This window comes from Apteryx rowi, unplaced genomic scaffold (assembly GCF_003343035.1).
Source record: "Apteryx rowi isolate R43461 unplaced genomic scaffold, aptRow1 scaffold_320, whole genome shotgun sequence".
Lineage (NCBI taxonomy): Eukaryota > Metazoa > Chordata > Aves > Apterygiformes > Apterygidae > Apteryx > Apteryx rowi.
Window position 1 is genome coordinate 37,826 of NW_020449642.1, and position 14,679 is coordinate 52,504.

The window sequence follows — 14,679 nt, forward strand, 5'->3', positions numbered from 1 at the left end:
GGGCAGGGAGGCAGCGGGCCGGCGCGAGCCCCGCGGTGCCGCGGCCGTGGGTCATGTTACAGGGGCGCCCCGGCCAGCCCCAGCACCACTGCGGAGCCGCCGCGGGCCGCCGCGCGCCCATGGGGACTTCGGCGTGCCACCTCCTGCCCGCCCTGCCCAGGAGCTGAAGCTGGCAGCTGGGACGGAAGCAAAAAAGCCGACGCGGGAGGGGAAAGAATCCTGATCGGATTTTTGGGATCCTTTTTTCCTGCACCTCTTTTCTTCCTTTTTTTTTTAAAGAGAACTCCCCCCTTACAGCTTTGTCATTATTGCAATTATTTGCCAGCACCGGGATCCCCTCGGACGCTTTTTTCTTTTTTTTTTTTTTTTCCCCTCCTATGCCTTCCGGATTGTGCTTCTCGGAGCAGGATTGAAGCTTTATTTATTCTATTTATTTATTTATTGTTCCTCAGGGCAGGGAGGGCATGTTGGAGGAGAAGAGCTGGGAAGGTGTTGGCAACGCGGCTTTTGCCAGGGGGTGCGCAGCAGCGGCTCCCCCCCGGAGAGCCGAGGGGGAGCGATGCTGCCGGCTGTCTCTGCTGCTGGGCTCGGGGCTCCCCGGCGTGTCGCTGCTCTCGCTGGTGCTCAGCCTCCTGCTCTACTTTCGGACGTCTGACCTGCAGTCCCGGGTGTCGCGTCTGGAGGCGGACAGACCCACGCAGCTCCCCGCCTGGCTCTCAGCAGACCAAATGGAGACGGCTATTTTGGGAAGAGTTGACCAACTGCTCGACGAGGTCTGTGTCTTTTCGCTTATGCTGTTTATATGCCATATTGTAGATTTTATGCATGTGTGTGCACCTGGCTGCATAGTCCTTTTTTTTCCCCATTTTTCCCTTAAAAATGTATTTTTGCACAAGCAATGCAGCCAGGTTGAATTTCCTGTTCCTGCAGATCCCTCATGCCTTTCCCACCCGCCCGGCGCTTGCATCCCTCTGCCCCAGCCCAGGGTCMGTCCGAGCCCTGACACTTCCCAACGGGGGGAAGTTTTGTGCCTGTTCCCAGTTGTCTCCCTTGGGTGATGGGTGGCATTGCCAGAGCTGCAGGTCTGAGGCTAAACCGTGGGATTTTGGTGCGCTCCYGCGCGGCGGGAGGAGGAAAGCCCCATGCTGCGGCAGGTAGCGGCATGCACCGCAATGGGCTCGGCCACTATTTCGGTCCAGTGGCTTTTGCAGCCGCTGGTTTGGGGACATGAGGTGCGCTGATGCCGCCAGGGTCATTTTTGGCACCGGCAAAGCGTATGGCTGTGTGATGCCCTCTTGGGCCCCATCCAAATCCCACCGGAGCCAGCGGGTGCATCCTCCGCAGCTGGGGATGGGGGGCACCGGGGACAGAGCTGCTGCTGGAGAAGCTGGGCTTGAACCTGCAGCTGGAGAGGCCCTCGGGGAGCAGCGCTGCGCTCCCAGCTCGCGGCAGCCGCTTGCGTTGCTGTGCCAGCCCTGCCCGGGCTCCCGTCTCGCCCCGGTCTGCTTGTCGTTGGGTCTGCAGCGACGCTTGGTTGCGCGGGTCTCGGGCAGGGTGACGAGAAGGGCAGACAGAGAGATGCTGCATGGAGGAAAGAGAAAGAGCGGGGTGGGGGGGGGAGGAGAGAAAGGGGGAAACTGAGGGAAAAGGGAAGGCTCAGCGGGATGCTCCTTCTGGCCGCCCGGCTCCCGGGACCTCTTGCGGCCACATCCTCGCCGAGCTTCCCGCGGCTTCGACCTTAACGAGTTTCCCAGCCGCCGGCTCTGGGTTACCCGTCGCAAAACGGAACGGCGATGCTGTAAAGGAGCACGGGGTTAGCCGTGGTGCTGCCTGCCCCAGGATGCGGGCCCGGGGCCATGGTTTCCCACGGCTTGTGAGAGCCACGGCAGGGCAGGAGAAGCAGAGGGGAGGGAGGGAGGGAGGGAGAAGCGTGTGGGATGCCGCTTGTCCTTGCTCAACGTAGGCTCTAGCTTTTGCTGGAGGTGAGTTAAATCCCCATTGCTCCCTCCATCTCTGCCTGCTCCTGTGCCAGGCGAGCCTGAGCGCGTGGGCTTGGCGAGAGGCTTTGCTCCCGGCTAGGGCAAGCCTGCGCCTCTGCAGCCTGCTTGGCATCTTCAGCCATGCGGCAGCTGATATCCTCAACAATTTCCCCGTCAAATTCCCAGCAAGGCGGTCCGGATCGTTCCGGGCTCACCTTAAGTGCACGAGTTTTCTTATTTGCGCTTTTTTGTGAAGCTCCCCAGCCTTGAGCCAAAGCTAAAGGCTCGCTAGGTGCCCCTCTTCCAGGCAGACCAGGGGACGAGCCAAAAGAGAGCAAACCTGGGGGAGAGGAGCGGGGTGGGCTGAACGTGTTATTTTTAAGCCAGCTGATGGGGACATTTCTCTGGCCCCCGATTCCTGTTTCAGAGCCCTGGAACTGGGAATGCGTCAAAGTTTCTGCCTCTAGTTGAGCAGGAGGAGCAAGGGGAGGGCGGCAGAGACTTGCTCCGACCGGAGCCGCTTCTCTCGCTCGCCTTAAAACCTCTTCCTGGGGTCAGCGAATACCAGAGAGGAGCTCTCTGCCAGGTGGGAGCTGACTTCAGTTTTCCCCTGAAAACACCCGTGCAGAGGAGGGCAGATAGGGGTAGTTCGGAGGGAGCTTTGGATCCAGGCTGGAATTCCTCTGTGATTATGGGGAATCAGCAAAACGTACAAAAAGCGCAAACAAACTCACTGCTGGTGTTTGCAGCAGAGGCAGAGCTTTCCAAAGCAGAAAATAAGGTCTATTCCCATGCTGGGTGACATTTGGTACTGTTTTGCTTGCCAAACGCTCGGCAGGGTGGAGAGCAGGAGGGATTCAGTGCTGCTGCTGCTTAGGAAAAAACCCGGTGCTGGTGTCGTTGCAGGGCTAGAGGCTCTGTGCGTGCGCACGTGTGCCTGCGCGATGCAAAGGCAGTCGCCGTCCCGCAAAGCCCGTGGGAGGACAAGGTGTGCTGAGCGTGCCCGGCCTCGCAGGGAGTTTTGCAGGTGGTATTTGTCGCGACTGCAGCGATGCYGGGGAGACTTGGGGGCCGCGCTGTGCACGGCAAGGCAGGTCCTGTCCTCGCGGCTGTCCTGTAAGGCGCGCTTCCTGGGGACTTCTTCTTGAACGTCTTGAGAACCACGCTGCACAGTTCAGCTTGCCGGTGGTCAGCAAGAGGAGAGCAACTGTAGCCTTAAATTACTCTGAACGTCCTCTGCCTTGCCCCTTATCTTAGTATTTTCCGCCCCAAAGTCACAGGATTTCTTTTCCCTTTTTCTTTTTCCTTCGGGATCCTCTGGTGGGTAAGTCATGTTTCCTCTCATTAGCCTGTCGTTCTTGAGCCCAGACAGTGTTGTATCCCAGCCTTTCGCTCACCGCTTGGTTCTGCCCGCTCTCCCATCGTTCTGCAACTCCAGGACCTGGACCTTTAAGAAAAAACAGTGAAATTGGAGCTAAAACAATTAGCGTGAACAAAACCACCAGCCCTTGAAATCTTCCTGATGGCTGTAATAGATTATCTATTTGAGACGTGTTTCTTTTAGCAGTTGGAGATAGTGGTGGGAAACGATTTCACCTCCCTGGGTGACTGCAAACGACCACGTCTGCTAGAGGCCTCTTAACATGCCCCCTTTGAAGAAGCCCGATCTCAAGAGCCCATCCAAAACACACGGGCACTTGAAAGGTTTCGGGGCCTGAGCCACAGTCCTTTCGTATCAGGAGATGGTCTCACCCTCGTTCCCGTGTCCATCAGAGCTGGCCCTAGGTTGCCACGCTAGTGGCGAGTTAGCCAGGAGTGCGGGAAACGTGGCGCCGGCTCTATATTGCAAAATCATATTACGGAAGTCAGCCACCCTCTAAAATGATGGGTTTGCTGTTGCCTCGGCTTGGAAGTTTTCCCTTGGAAAGGGCAGTTTCAGGGGAAAACCCTTTCTTTTTGCTCTCCTGAGCAAAGCCAGCTTCTCGCGTTGGACCGGGAGGCGTTTTGCAAGGTGGCAATGAGGGAAGCAGAAAGGGCTGGGCTCTCACCCCAGAGTTGAGCTGAGGTCTCCAGGAGCCAAGTATCTCCTTCAGAGCAGAGCTCCCGCGTGCGGGGGGGAGACACTGCAATGGCTGGCGACGGGGACCTGCGGGCACCCGGTGCTGGGCTCCCCGGGGAACCCCACCGCGCGGGGGACTCTTGCTTTCACATGTTGTGGTCGGCCTGGACACAGATGGAAATGGGAGCGCGTGTGTCTACGTGCCAGTTTAGTCCCCAGATGAAAGCTCTGCTGTCGTCTTTGTGCCCATGTTTGACCATTAGCACAAAGCGTTCAAAAAAGGGCTGCAGCACAGTGCTGTGCCATCTGGAGGAGCAGCAGCTAGACTGGAACGTGCCCAAAGTGCAAGGAATCCCGTATCTATGTTTTTTGGCTGAGAGGGTAAATACAGATAAAATGCTGTATGGGAACTGGCAATCTTCCTCGCGTGAACCCCTTCTCCCTGTCCCAATACCAGATCAACTCAGCCTCAAAACATTTCAGTCTACCATGCAATAAAAATGCTCTGACTGTATTCTATTTCTGGTCAGTCACAACAACTCATTTTGATTTTTGACTTGCAATGAGACAACCAGTCATGTCAAAATGGAAAATGGAAGGGTTCTAGTCAGTTCTGCCTTCCTTCTTCCCAGGCAGAAACAGGCTTTTTTCTCCCTCTAAAATAAATTTCCCTCCGACAGACGTGTTCTTGCAGGAAAATGTAATGTCAGGGAAATGACATTTTTTGACAGAAATATTTGATTACAAAAATTTTGTGAAAATTGTCACTTGTGATAATCGAGTCACTTCTATATGAGCCTGAGCATGGGCTTCTGTTGAGCTTAACGTAAGACCATTTCTTTCAAAATGTTAGCTTGGCTATGAAATAGGCTGGTCAATAAGAAGCGTAGCTGGGCTGAAAGTTGGCTGTATTTCATGAACAGGGAGCATCCCCTTAGCATCGCACCCCAGCAGTTCGGCCTCCGCTGAGAGGTCTTCTCAAATCAGTGACATCTCAAATCATTAACCAGGTGTGGTTCACAGGCATTAATGAATAACTGTTTTGGATTGATTTGCATTTTCTTCACTAAATCACTGTTATTTTAATAATGCCTATTAGGGCTGGTGTGGATGCTGTCCCCAAAATGCGTTTTGCGTGGGACATGGGTCAATTTTAATCACGTTTCCAATGAGGGAAGGTACTGTGGCCTCGGTTGGACTCTGTCCCCCCGTGTTGGAGATGGAGCCAGGGAGTGGGTGAACCCAGCAGCGGGGTGCAGGCGGCAGTGGGGCTCCGTCAGCGTTAGAGAACCAAACCGCTTGGTTGGAAATGGACATTTTGATGCGGCTTCATCTTGCGGAAGCTCTTGATAGGTTTCAGAGTACATGCTCCAGGTCTCAACTTCTCATCTGCTGAGTGGGTCTTGTGAGAAACGCAGCTTTCTCGTGAGGACGCGGCCACCGCTTTCTTGGCTGCCGCAGGCTCTGGATTTTGTAATGCCCGTGCGAAGGACCACATTGGGAGGCCGTTACGAAATTCTCGCAGCCTGCTTTCAATCAAGCACATCCTGCGTTTCTAGTTAAAGACTATGGAACTCTAATGCCGCTCTTTGTTCCCAAACTGGTCATCTCTGTCTTTCCCACCTCTCCTTGGGCAGTCTCCCCCCACCCCACTTTCCCGAGAGTTTGGGGCTTTGGTTACGACGGTACTAACAAATCCTTTTGCTCTCCCTCCTCCCTTGACAGAAATTAAAGTTCCACTTGCCAAGACATCGAGAGGCCCGAGACGCGCACCAGAGATGCAACTGCCCGGCAGGTAGGGATCTGAGATGGCTGGCACCTTGCGGGGCTGGTGACCCTTTTTTATCTGCCTCTTGTTGAAAGGTTTTAATGCTCTGTGGCTCATGAATGCAAAGTTATGCTTTCCATGGTGTGCTTGAGGTATAGGAAATTAATATGGGCATGTCATAACCAGCTGGGTGCATATATAAATACTAATTCTGCRTATGATGAACAACAGGAAAACCAGTAAACATCCAGGTAGTCATTCTGGATGGTCAACGAGAGACAAAGAGACACCCAGAGGGCAAATTCTCTGTTTACTTTAGGCATCAATCTTTAGATGGGCAGAAAGGCTCTCGGGAGGTGCTGATCTTTCTTGGCTGATTAGGGAACAGTTTTAGGCAGCTTGGCTTGACTCAGCACCAAAGATGGATGGTTAAGCTTTGGTGAGATGAACTGCAAGCCAAAAGTGCTCTTCTGCCATCTGTTTGTGTGCCTCTGGGGCAAGGAGATTTGAATTCCTTGGTGCTATACAACTGTCTGAGGTATCTTGCGGGGTAGCAGCCTTGTGTTAGAAGTGGCCATATGTATCGGGGGGGGTTGAATGAAGTGGTCACTCAAGGTCCTACTCATATAACGTACAGAAGTGTTATGGGATTGCTTAATTGCATTATGTTTTTAATCATGCTAATATCAAAAGGCTCTTTGAGACACATCTTCTGAAGTGGTTTCCAATACAATAAGTGACAAACTGCTATGGAAAAAACATTTGTGAATGGCGTTTCATTCCATGACTGTGAATCATGCAGCTTTCCTCATTGTCTTTTGATGCATTTGACTATGTAAAAGAAATAGAAAAATGCCAGCTGCCCCTCGCATCCAAAGTTGCTGAAGTTCTGAGAGAGTTCGAACGTGTGTATCCAAACTGAGTAACTGAAGCTTGAAGAGAAAGAGGCAGGGGAAGGTGTGTCTGGATGAGCGCCTAAAAGTGGCGTTTCCCTTTTCTGTGGCTTTTCTCTTGGTTCTATGTTCTCTTGGTGTCCAACGTGAGGTCTGTAGCCAGGCCTGGTGGTGTGTATATGAAAGCGTAATTAAGTATGGTCAACAGCAGAACAGAGGTGGATGAAATGACCAAGGGGCCTGTCCTTGCTATAGGTAATGTTTTCCCACACTCTGCATAATTAGACCCAGGTACAGAGAGAGGAGACGGGCTCTTTTTACACTCCGGTGGGTTTGTAAGATAGCAGCATGTGAAAACAAGAGGTAAAGCCCCACAGGTATGTGAAGAACTAAAATCCAGGATCTGGACTTGCAGAACATTGAATAATGTCTGATTTGCCTAGCACAGACCAGGGCTGTTGGACTTTTTTTTAGTTCTGCAAAGGAACAATAGGAACCATTAAGGTTTAAATTAAAAAGACAGCACAAATGAAATGTCATCTAAGTAACCTTCCTCCAAAGATGAGATTAAAACTGAGTTCAGCTCTTTTTAAATTGCAACCTTTTCACTTCAACTGGAACACAAATCATAGCAATGCTCCATTTTCAAGTTCCTGCCTAGACTTGACATACAAATGCCAAAAAACCACAGGAATGAATATCCTCCTGGTGTTTCTGCGCCAGCTTGGAGAAGGAAACTTAGAACTTGAAYGCAGAGCAGGGGAAAAGGGAGTTTTGCTGATTTTTAAAGTTGTCGGAGCGTGACCTCCTCCATCATGTGTGTGATGGATGAATCACCCGAGCATTTCTACATCAGGATCATGATACTTGCTTATGGATACTCCCATCCCTTGTGAAGCTGCGGCAGTAGCCGGTGCTGGGTTTACCATAGGACGTTGGTGTCCTCTCATTCCGTTGAGCTCGTGGTGTTTCTGAAGGACCGCTCTGATTCAGGAGAACAACAAATGTCTCACGGAGGTGAGGCTCAAGCTTTCTTGCTGCCTGTTGAACTTGCCTGTCTTCAGCGAATAACCTGCAGTCACAGAAGCTATTTATTAAATTTCCTGCCACCCCTGTCAGCTAGTTCGCTGGGGGTAACGAAGCTCTGGTCCAAAGCTGAAGCTGTGGCAGGYGAAGTCTTGATGGGCTTCGAGCAGTGCAGAGATGAAGCCACCTGCAGCTAGCCGCTGTTTCATCTCAGCCCCGTCGCTGCGGGGTGTTTCCCGTTGCTCTTCAGGCTGACGCAACGCAGGCCACCTGAACGCGCTGTGGTGCTGTTTCAGCGTGGTCTGCCATCCAGCCGAGACCTTGGGAACCRTTTTCCCCGATGCATTTTTTCCCTCGTGTCTAACATGCCTGAGGAGCAGATGAAGTGACCCTTGTGGGAGCCGGAGGTATTCAGAAGCGCTGAGAACAGCCCAGATGTTGCAAGACTCGGCGCATGCCCGTTCCTGCTCACCGGCCCTCTCCGCCGCCGATAAACAAGCACACACAACGTTCCTCACCAGAAATAAATGTTTATCAGAAGCGACATTTGAGCACATCCCTAATCCCGAGCCAGCTCTCTGCATGGCAAAGAAGGGGAAGAGGAAGACGAGTTCATTTGCTGACCTGTTCCCTGCGGATGTAAAGGGCCCCGTCAGGTCACCCGTCACTATAGGAAGGCTTTGGGTCACCAGGGGCCTTGTTTGCGAACGTAGACGGGTAGGAAAAGCTGGGAATAGGGGAGCGAGAAGGCTGTCTGAGTGTGCGACCGCGCCGCGGTTATCTGAGCGCTCCTGATAAGGGCGGCAGGAATAACGCGGTCAGGAAAAGAGCACAGCTGTATTTATAGCAAATGATAAGGAAATCTATGCTTCCTTAGCCGGGGGAGCTGGTGCTTTTGGGCTCGCTGGGGCTGGGCGTGCGGGACGTGTCGCCCCTCGGCGTGGGGGTTTGTCCCACCGGACCCTCCCGCGGACGGCCTCCTCCCGAGATCGCCGCCGCGTGATAGCGAAATGCCACGAGGGAAAGGCGCCGGGTCCCGGGCGTGCAACCCCGAGCCTTCCCTGGCTAGCGCGGAGCCGGTGTGGATCCAGACCCTGTCGCCTGGCCGGGCTCGGAGAGCCAGGGATTGCACCGAGCCCCCTCCCGCAGCCTTGCTGGCATCGGCGAGCGCCTGCGGCTTGCAGGCTGGGACTCTCTTTATTAGACCTTTCCCATCTTCCTCCGTTTGGCTCCTATTTTCACAGTCCCCGTGTGGTTGTATTTCACACTGCTGGCTCCCTACTCCAGTTTTCAATATCCTTTAGAAAAAAAAAACCTCACTGGCGACTTTCCCTCTGCCCCCGCGTGGCTCGCGCTGGTCCCGGTTTCCCCTCCGGCAGGGCAGGGCAGGGCAGGAGCCCGCGGCGCTGGAGGCAGCGGAGCGCGTGCTCCGGAGGAGGCCGAATGGCTTTTCCATGCCTTCTCCAGCACGGGGGGAAGGTGGGTGCCGGCTCCGGCGTGCTCCAGGGGCCGGGGGCGGTCAGATGGGATTGCACAACCCCGCCGCAACCCGATGCCGCCTTCCGCGGTTGTGGGAGCCGGGGCCTGGCACGGGCCGCCCGCGACGCCTTGGCCGTCTGGGGGGGAACGGGGCGCTGCTGCAAACACCCCGGGGCCCTGAGCCCTGCCTGGGAGAGGGGGGAAACGTCGGGAAGGGCAGGACGCGGGTTTTCCCCGTGTGTCAAGGCTGTGCCATTGCCTCCGGACCGTTCCCTACACTGCATCTGCCCTCGCCACCGCTTACGGGCTGCTGGGGCCCGGCGCGTTTCTAGTGCTTATTGCGAACAGCGAGCAAAGCCGCTGTCGAGCTCATAGCACCCTGGGGGGGGGGGCAGGGAGGAGAATTTGGGGAAATTCTTCTTTTTGTAAACAAAAATTGGAGAAGAGGACGTTTGCCTCGAGCGGCCATTCCCGCCAAAAGCTGTGAGCTTTCCGCGTTGGCTTTTTCCCCCTGAATCTATCGCCAAAGCTGGTGGCGGCCACCCCGGCCCTGCTGCTCACCCGTCCCGCGGCCGGGCATCCTGCAAAGGCGCCGCCGGAAAGCAGGAGTTGCGACATCAGAAAATGTGATTAGCTAGCATCTCCCCAGCGCGCACATCTGGAACCGAAGTTGCAGCATAATCGTTGCTTAAATATTTCTCTTCCTCCCCCTCTGCTTTATAAGAAATCTCCCTGGGAATTCTATTATTCCCTGCAATTTAAATAGGTTCCCCAACCCGCATTTTTTTTTTTGGCCCTCCAGAGTATACACACACTTCAGGCTCGAAGGCTGCTCATGCGCCCTGGCCTCCTGGCTGTATTTTGGGTTGGGGTTTGTTTGGTTTAGGCATACTGTTGTTGCGTTTGTTTTGAAGATGCAAACCACACAATGAATTCCACGGATTCTGCAAGCCCTTCTCCGTAGAGGGGGATGGATGAACAATTCGGGGGGGAAAAGAAAAAACAACAAACAAACAGCTTGTTTGGTCAGTTAACCCTCTTTCGCTGAAGACATAGGCGGGCGCGCTCTTAGCCGGCTCGAGGAGTTGCTCTGGCTCGGCCCGAGGTTGGGACTGAAACGGAGTTTGTGGAGGCATATTCAAGCGATTTCACAGGTCGCTCTTCGCAGCCGGGCGTGCACAACTCGTGCCGGCCAAAGCGCCGCCTTGGCGGAGCTACGTGTTGCATCCCAAATGCTGTATCCCAGGGTGTCCTCTGCRGCCCTGGGCCTTCGGCACCGCGCGGTGTCACAGGCTCGGGTGTGTGGGTCCGGGTGGCCGGGCAGTGCRCGGGTCCGGGTGGCCGGGCAGTGCGTGCCGCCAGGGACACATGGCCAGGGCTGCTGCTGCACGCTTGCTGGCTTGCACACGGATGTTCGGTGGGTGCGTTCAGGCCCTTGCGTGCCTGCGCTTGCAACACGCGCAGTGCACGTGGGCGTCAATCGGAGCCCTGGCGCGGCACGGCCGGAGCATCGCAGCCGGCGGGGGCCGGGGGCGGCCGGTGGGAGCAGCGCGCCACTACCCTGCGGCTCCGGCTCGGGCTTGCTGAGCCGGCATCGCCGGGAAGAGGCTTTTCCCCTGCGCGGGCTGCGTGGAGGGGGAGCCCGAAACACCGGGACAGGGAGAGGTAGTGGCTTAAACAGGAAAGGTTGCATCGCTGGCACKGGCAGACGGCTCATCTGCTAAACACATCCCGCCCGCCCGGGCCTCCGCCGCCCCCCCCGCTTGCGCACATTCAATCCCCGCTTTGATGGACGGCCAAGGAAATACGTCTTCCACATCCTAAACTTGTTAGCACCAGTTAATCATCTTAACCTTCCCCCCCCCCGGCCCCGCAAAACGCCTTTCCCATCGCTGGCAGGCGTTAAAGACGCAGCGGCGCTTTTCGGGCCGGCCTCGGAGGGGAGCGGGCGGCGATTAATTACTAAGTTTCTCGGCTGTCTTTGGGGCAGTGCATCAGAAGGCGTTTCTCGCGCCAAAACACCTGCAGCGGGGAGGGCAGCCCTGAGACCAGCAAACCCAGGAGACGGGGGGCACCAGCGTGCGCCGCTGCTTCGCTCCGGTTGCAGCCCCCCACGGGGTCCCGCGCGTTCCTGCAGGCAGGCAGGTGGCTGGTCGGCAGCGCGCTTTGCACCTGCCCGCGTGGGCAGAAGGGTCGCGCCGACGCCTCGCGTCCGTCCCCGAGGACGTCTGGCCTGTGTGTTTTATTTTCCTTTCGAAGCAAGGATGGAGATGATATCAGCCTCGCTGGAATCTGGGCTTCGCGCGAGGGGCTTGTTGAGAGGGACTTGCCACCGCTTGGGGCGGCACGCGGGAGACCACCCGGCAGCGCCGCCGGCGCTTGGGGAGCGGGAGGACACGCGTCCCCGAGGCCGGGCCCCGMGGCCGCTCCGTGCTTTCCCTCCTCCCCCGCGGCCGTCCCTAACGGGACAACAGCGCCGGAGCAGCTTCGCTCCCTGGGAGCGACACGCTGGCCGTGGCGCCTTCCCTGCCGCTTCGCCCCCTCCCGCTTGCTCGCTCTTTCCTAGAGCCGCTCAGGAAATGAAAAACGCACCAAAGGGTTATTTGTCCCAGTGTTTTCCACGGATACGCGGGAGAAAATTGCCTTTTGCACGCCTCCCCCCAAAGCCCCTCTGAGCAAACTCAAGGAGGGAGCGTTTTGGCTGGTGGGAGATGCTGGGGAAAGCGTAGAGATCAGCGGGGACCCCAGCGTGTTGCGGGATGGGGAGCTGGAGGGGCGACCAGCTCCCCGAGGCTGCCCTGGCCCCACGCAGCCCCCGGCGCCTTTGCTTTCTCACTGGGAGGCCTCGGGGCTCCGGAGCGTTTGCTCGCTGCCCGCCCCATTCCTTCGGTTGGAGAGGTTTCTCTCTAAAAATAATGCCCTTTCCCTCGCTTTGTGCCCTCGGGGCCTTTCCTTTCAGCTGGGAGGAAGAGCTGCAGAGTAACTACCTTCTAAATTTAGTTGGTTTTCCTCCAAGTTGTTTTTTCTCTGCTCCAGGAAAAAAATGTATGTTTCTTTTCCATCCTTATTGCTCTCTTTTTTTTTTTCCTTGAGATTACCGAGGGATCTCTCGCTACCTTTAAAAATAGCAGTCTTTATGAAACATATGCAATAAGAAAACCTTTTGGCCTCAAACAAGGTTGAGGTCCTGGCAAGCATACCCAGCCTCCAGGCTATGGCAGGATGACAGTCCTAAAGCCTGCCGTAGAGTTTATCCAACCTTTTCATGGAGTCAAGTTTGCCAGGGTGAGAAGGCGATGGGAGAATACAGGTTCAAGGCAGAGTCCGCAGCTTCTGGGGGCAAAACTCAATGCTTGCGCCTTTCCAGTCCTATCGCTCTCTCTGACGTGCACTGTGTAAAGCGTCTGGTTTGGGCACTGGAGATGTTAGGGAGGGGATTTGCTTTCCAGGTGAGGAAAGCCGTGAACCCTTTCATCCCGCTTAGTTACCATGGGTTGTCCTCGTAAAAGCGTCTGCTACTCCAGCCTGGCTCCCTTGGGGCAGGGTCTCACGCAAGGGCGGGCAAGCTAAGCAAACCACCCCGAAGTYTGAGACGGGCTAACGAAGCCAGCTTTGGATGAATGAATTAATACCATCCTCTTCCTTTGTAATGAAACACGCTGTGCAAACCCTCCGATGCTAAGAAACTCCAACGCCTTCTTGCTTTGGAAAAGAATGGTTTCAGGCCTGCTCTCCTCCACATGTGCTCTTTGGAAACAAGGCAGCCYATCAGGAAAGAGCCTGAAGGAAGAATTTATGGTTGCTCTAATTAGTCAGTTTGTTCCATCCTCGAAGAAGAGGATAACGAGCAACCGGGATGCATTGTTGGCCTCTGGAGGGCCAGAGCTGTGGCTAGGCTTGTGTCCAACTGCTGATAGGGTAATTAGTGGTAACTGGGAGCTATCAATCATCTTGGGTGGAAAAACGTCTTGGTTAAAGGAAAGACCCTCCCAAACGCTTTCATAACTCAAAAGGGTGTGAGACAGGGACTGGAAGACAGCATTGGCAGTCCGTGAGGTATTTGAGGAAGGAGTCTATTAAAAGATAAATTGTACACAATGGTCTTTTGTTCCTCCTGAGTTAGGTGATAGAATATGCTGTTATAAAAGTTGTGAAGTATTTTGGGAGTAAGAAAAGAGCAGAGAAAAGAAAAAAGTAAGCAGATGAAAGAGAGGGAAGAAGTAATGAGAGTTAGGAAAGAAAGTAACGTTTAGTGCCCTAAGTATTAAAATCAACTGGCAATTTCAAAAATGACATAGGAGAACAAAATGAATCTATGCAATTTGGCAAGTGAGTAGAATGTATCGTCTGCATTTTAAGTGGGTGATCAGAGAATTTACTTAAATAATTATTAGCTGGAGTAAACTCCAACTTTCTGCTGTTCCCAGATAACCACATTATGAGAGAGATTGTAATTTTCAGCAGGAAGTAAAAGTGCATTGGATTTTATTTTTGCTTTACCCAGCCGTGATTTATTTTGGCCAGTTCTTCCCTGTGGTTCCTTCCTAATTCTGGAGCTCTTTGGGGAATTCGACTTGTGCAGGGCCTGGCCGAGAGCTGAGGAAGCATTCAGCTCCTCAGCGGAGGCATTTCAGACAACTTCTGAGTAACCGGTTGCAGTTTCCAAATGGTGTTTGGAACTTCAGAGTGTTCAGACGTTATCTTCCATATTCCTGGGGTGGCAGAGGATGTGTTAGAGGATGTGGAGTGTGGGCTGACGAGGGACTATCAAGGAGGTGCAGTCCCAAGAGTAGGGTTTTATTGGAGTGATGGCTCTTTTGCACCAGCRTGCATGTCCTCAGAGTTGTGAGGTGTTTGTGGAGATGTCCAGGTCTTTTGAGGTGGGCTTCAAAAAAGCAAAAAGCTGGGGAAGGGGAACACTGCTGAAGGCACAAGCCAAAACTATCCTAATGCAGAGGGGGTATAGTAAGGGGTCAACTAAAGAAAATCATGAGCTCATTAATGAGCTGAAATTCAAGATATAAGAAAAGCAAAAGCTGAAAGGATATAAAATAGACAGGTGTACAGGAAGAAATCTGAAAGTCTAGGGTGGAGCTGGGCTATCAGGGGACACAGGGACACTAAGAAAACATTGTAGAAGTACATTAGAGTGAGAAGGAGACCTTCTTGCCACTCAGGGGAGCAGGAGAGCTGGTAACACCAAGCCTTGGGGAAGGCAGCCTCTTAGAGAAGTGCTGCAAGAAATCTTGGAGGGGGCTCCTGGAGGACAAGGGCAAATGACCCTGCAGAAGATAAGGGCAAGGCAGAGGTAACGGCAGGGAAAAACTCAGTTTCCTTTTGTGATTGAGACCCTGTAGTGAAGGTAAATAGATACCACGTCTTCTGRCTTTAACAAGGCTTCTGCCGTTGACTCATGTGGCAACCTAATAAGCAGGTGAGAGAAAAGTGCTGGGCAAGATTACTACAAGAGGAGTG

The 14,679-nt window shown here is 54.1% G+C and overlaps 1 protein-coding gene across 1 annotated transcript in view; it reads left to right on the forward strand.

Moving 5' to 3' along the window:
- Positions 1–464: 464 nt before the first annotated feature.
- The window catches only part of LOC112968626 (collagen alpha-1(XIII) chain-like), an 82,262-nt gene continuing 68,047 nt past the window's right edge, over positions 465–14,679 (forward strand). Inside the window, exons 1-2 of the mRNA XM_026071059.1 lie at positions 465–773; positions 5,764–5,833. Of these exons, the coding sequence (XP_025926844.1) occupies positions 465–773; positions 5,764–5,833 (379 nt within the window). The remainder of the gene's footprint in view (positions 774–5,763; positions 5,834–14,679) is intronic.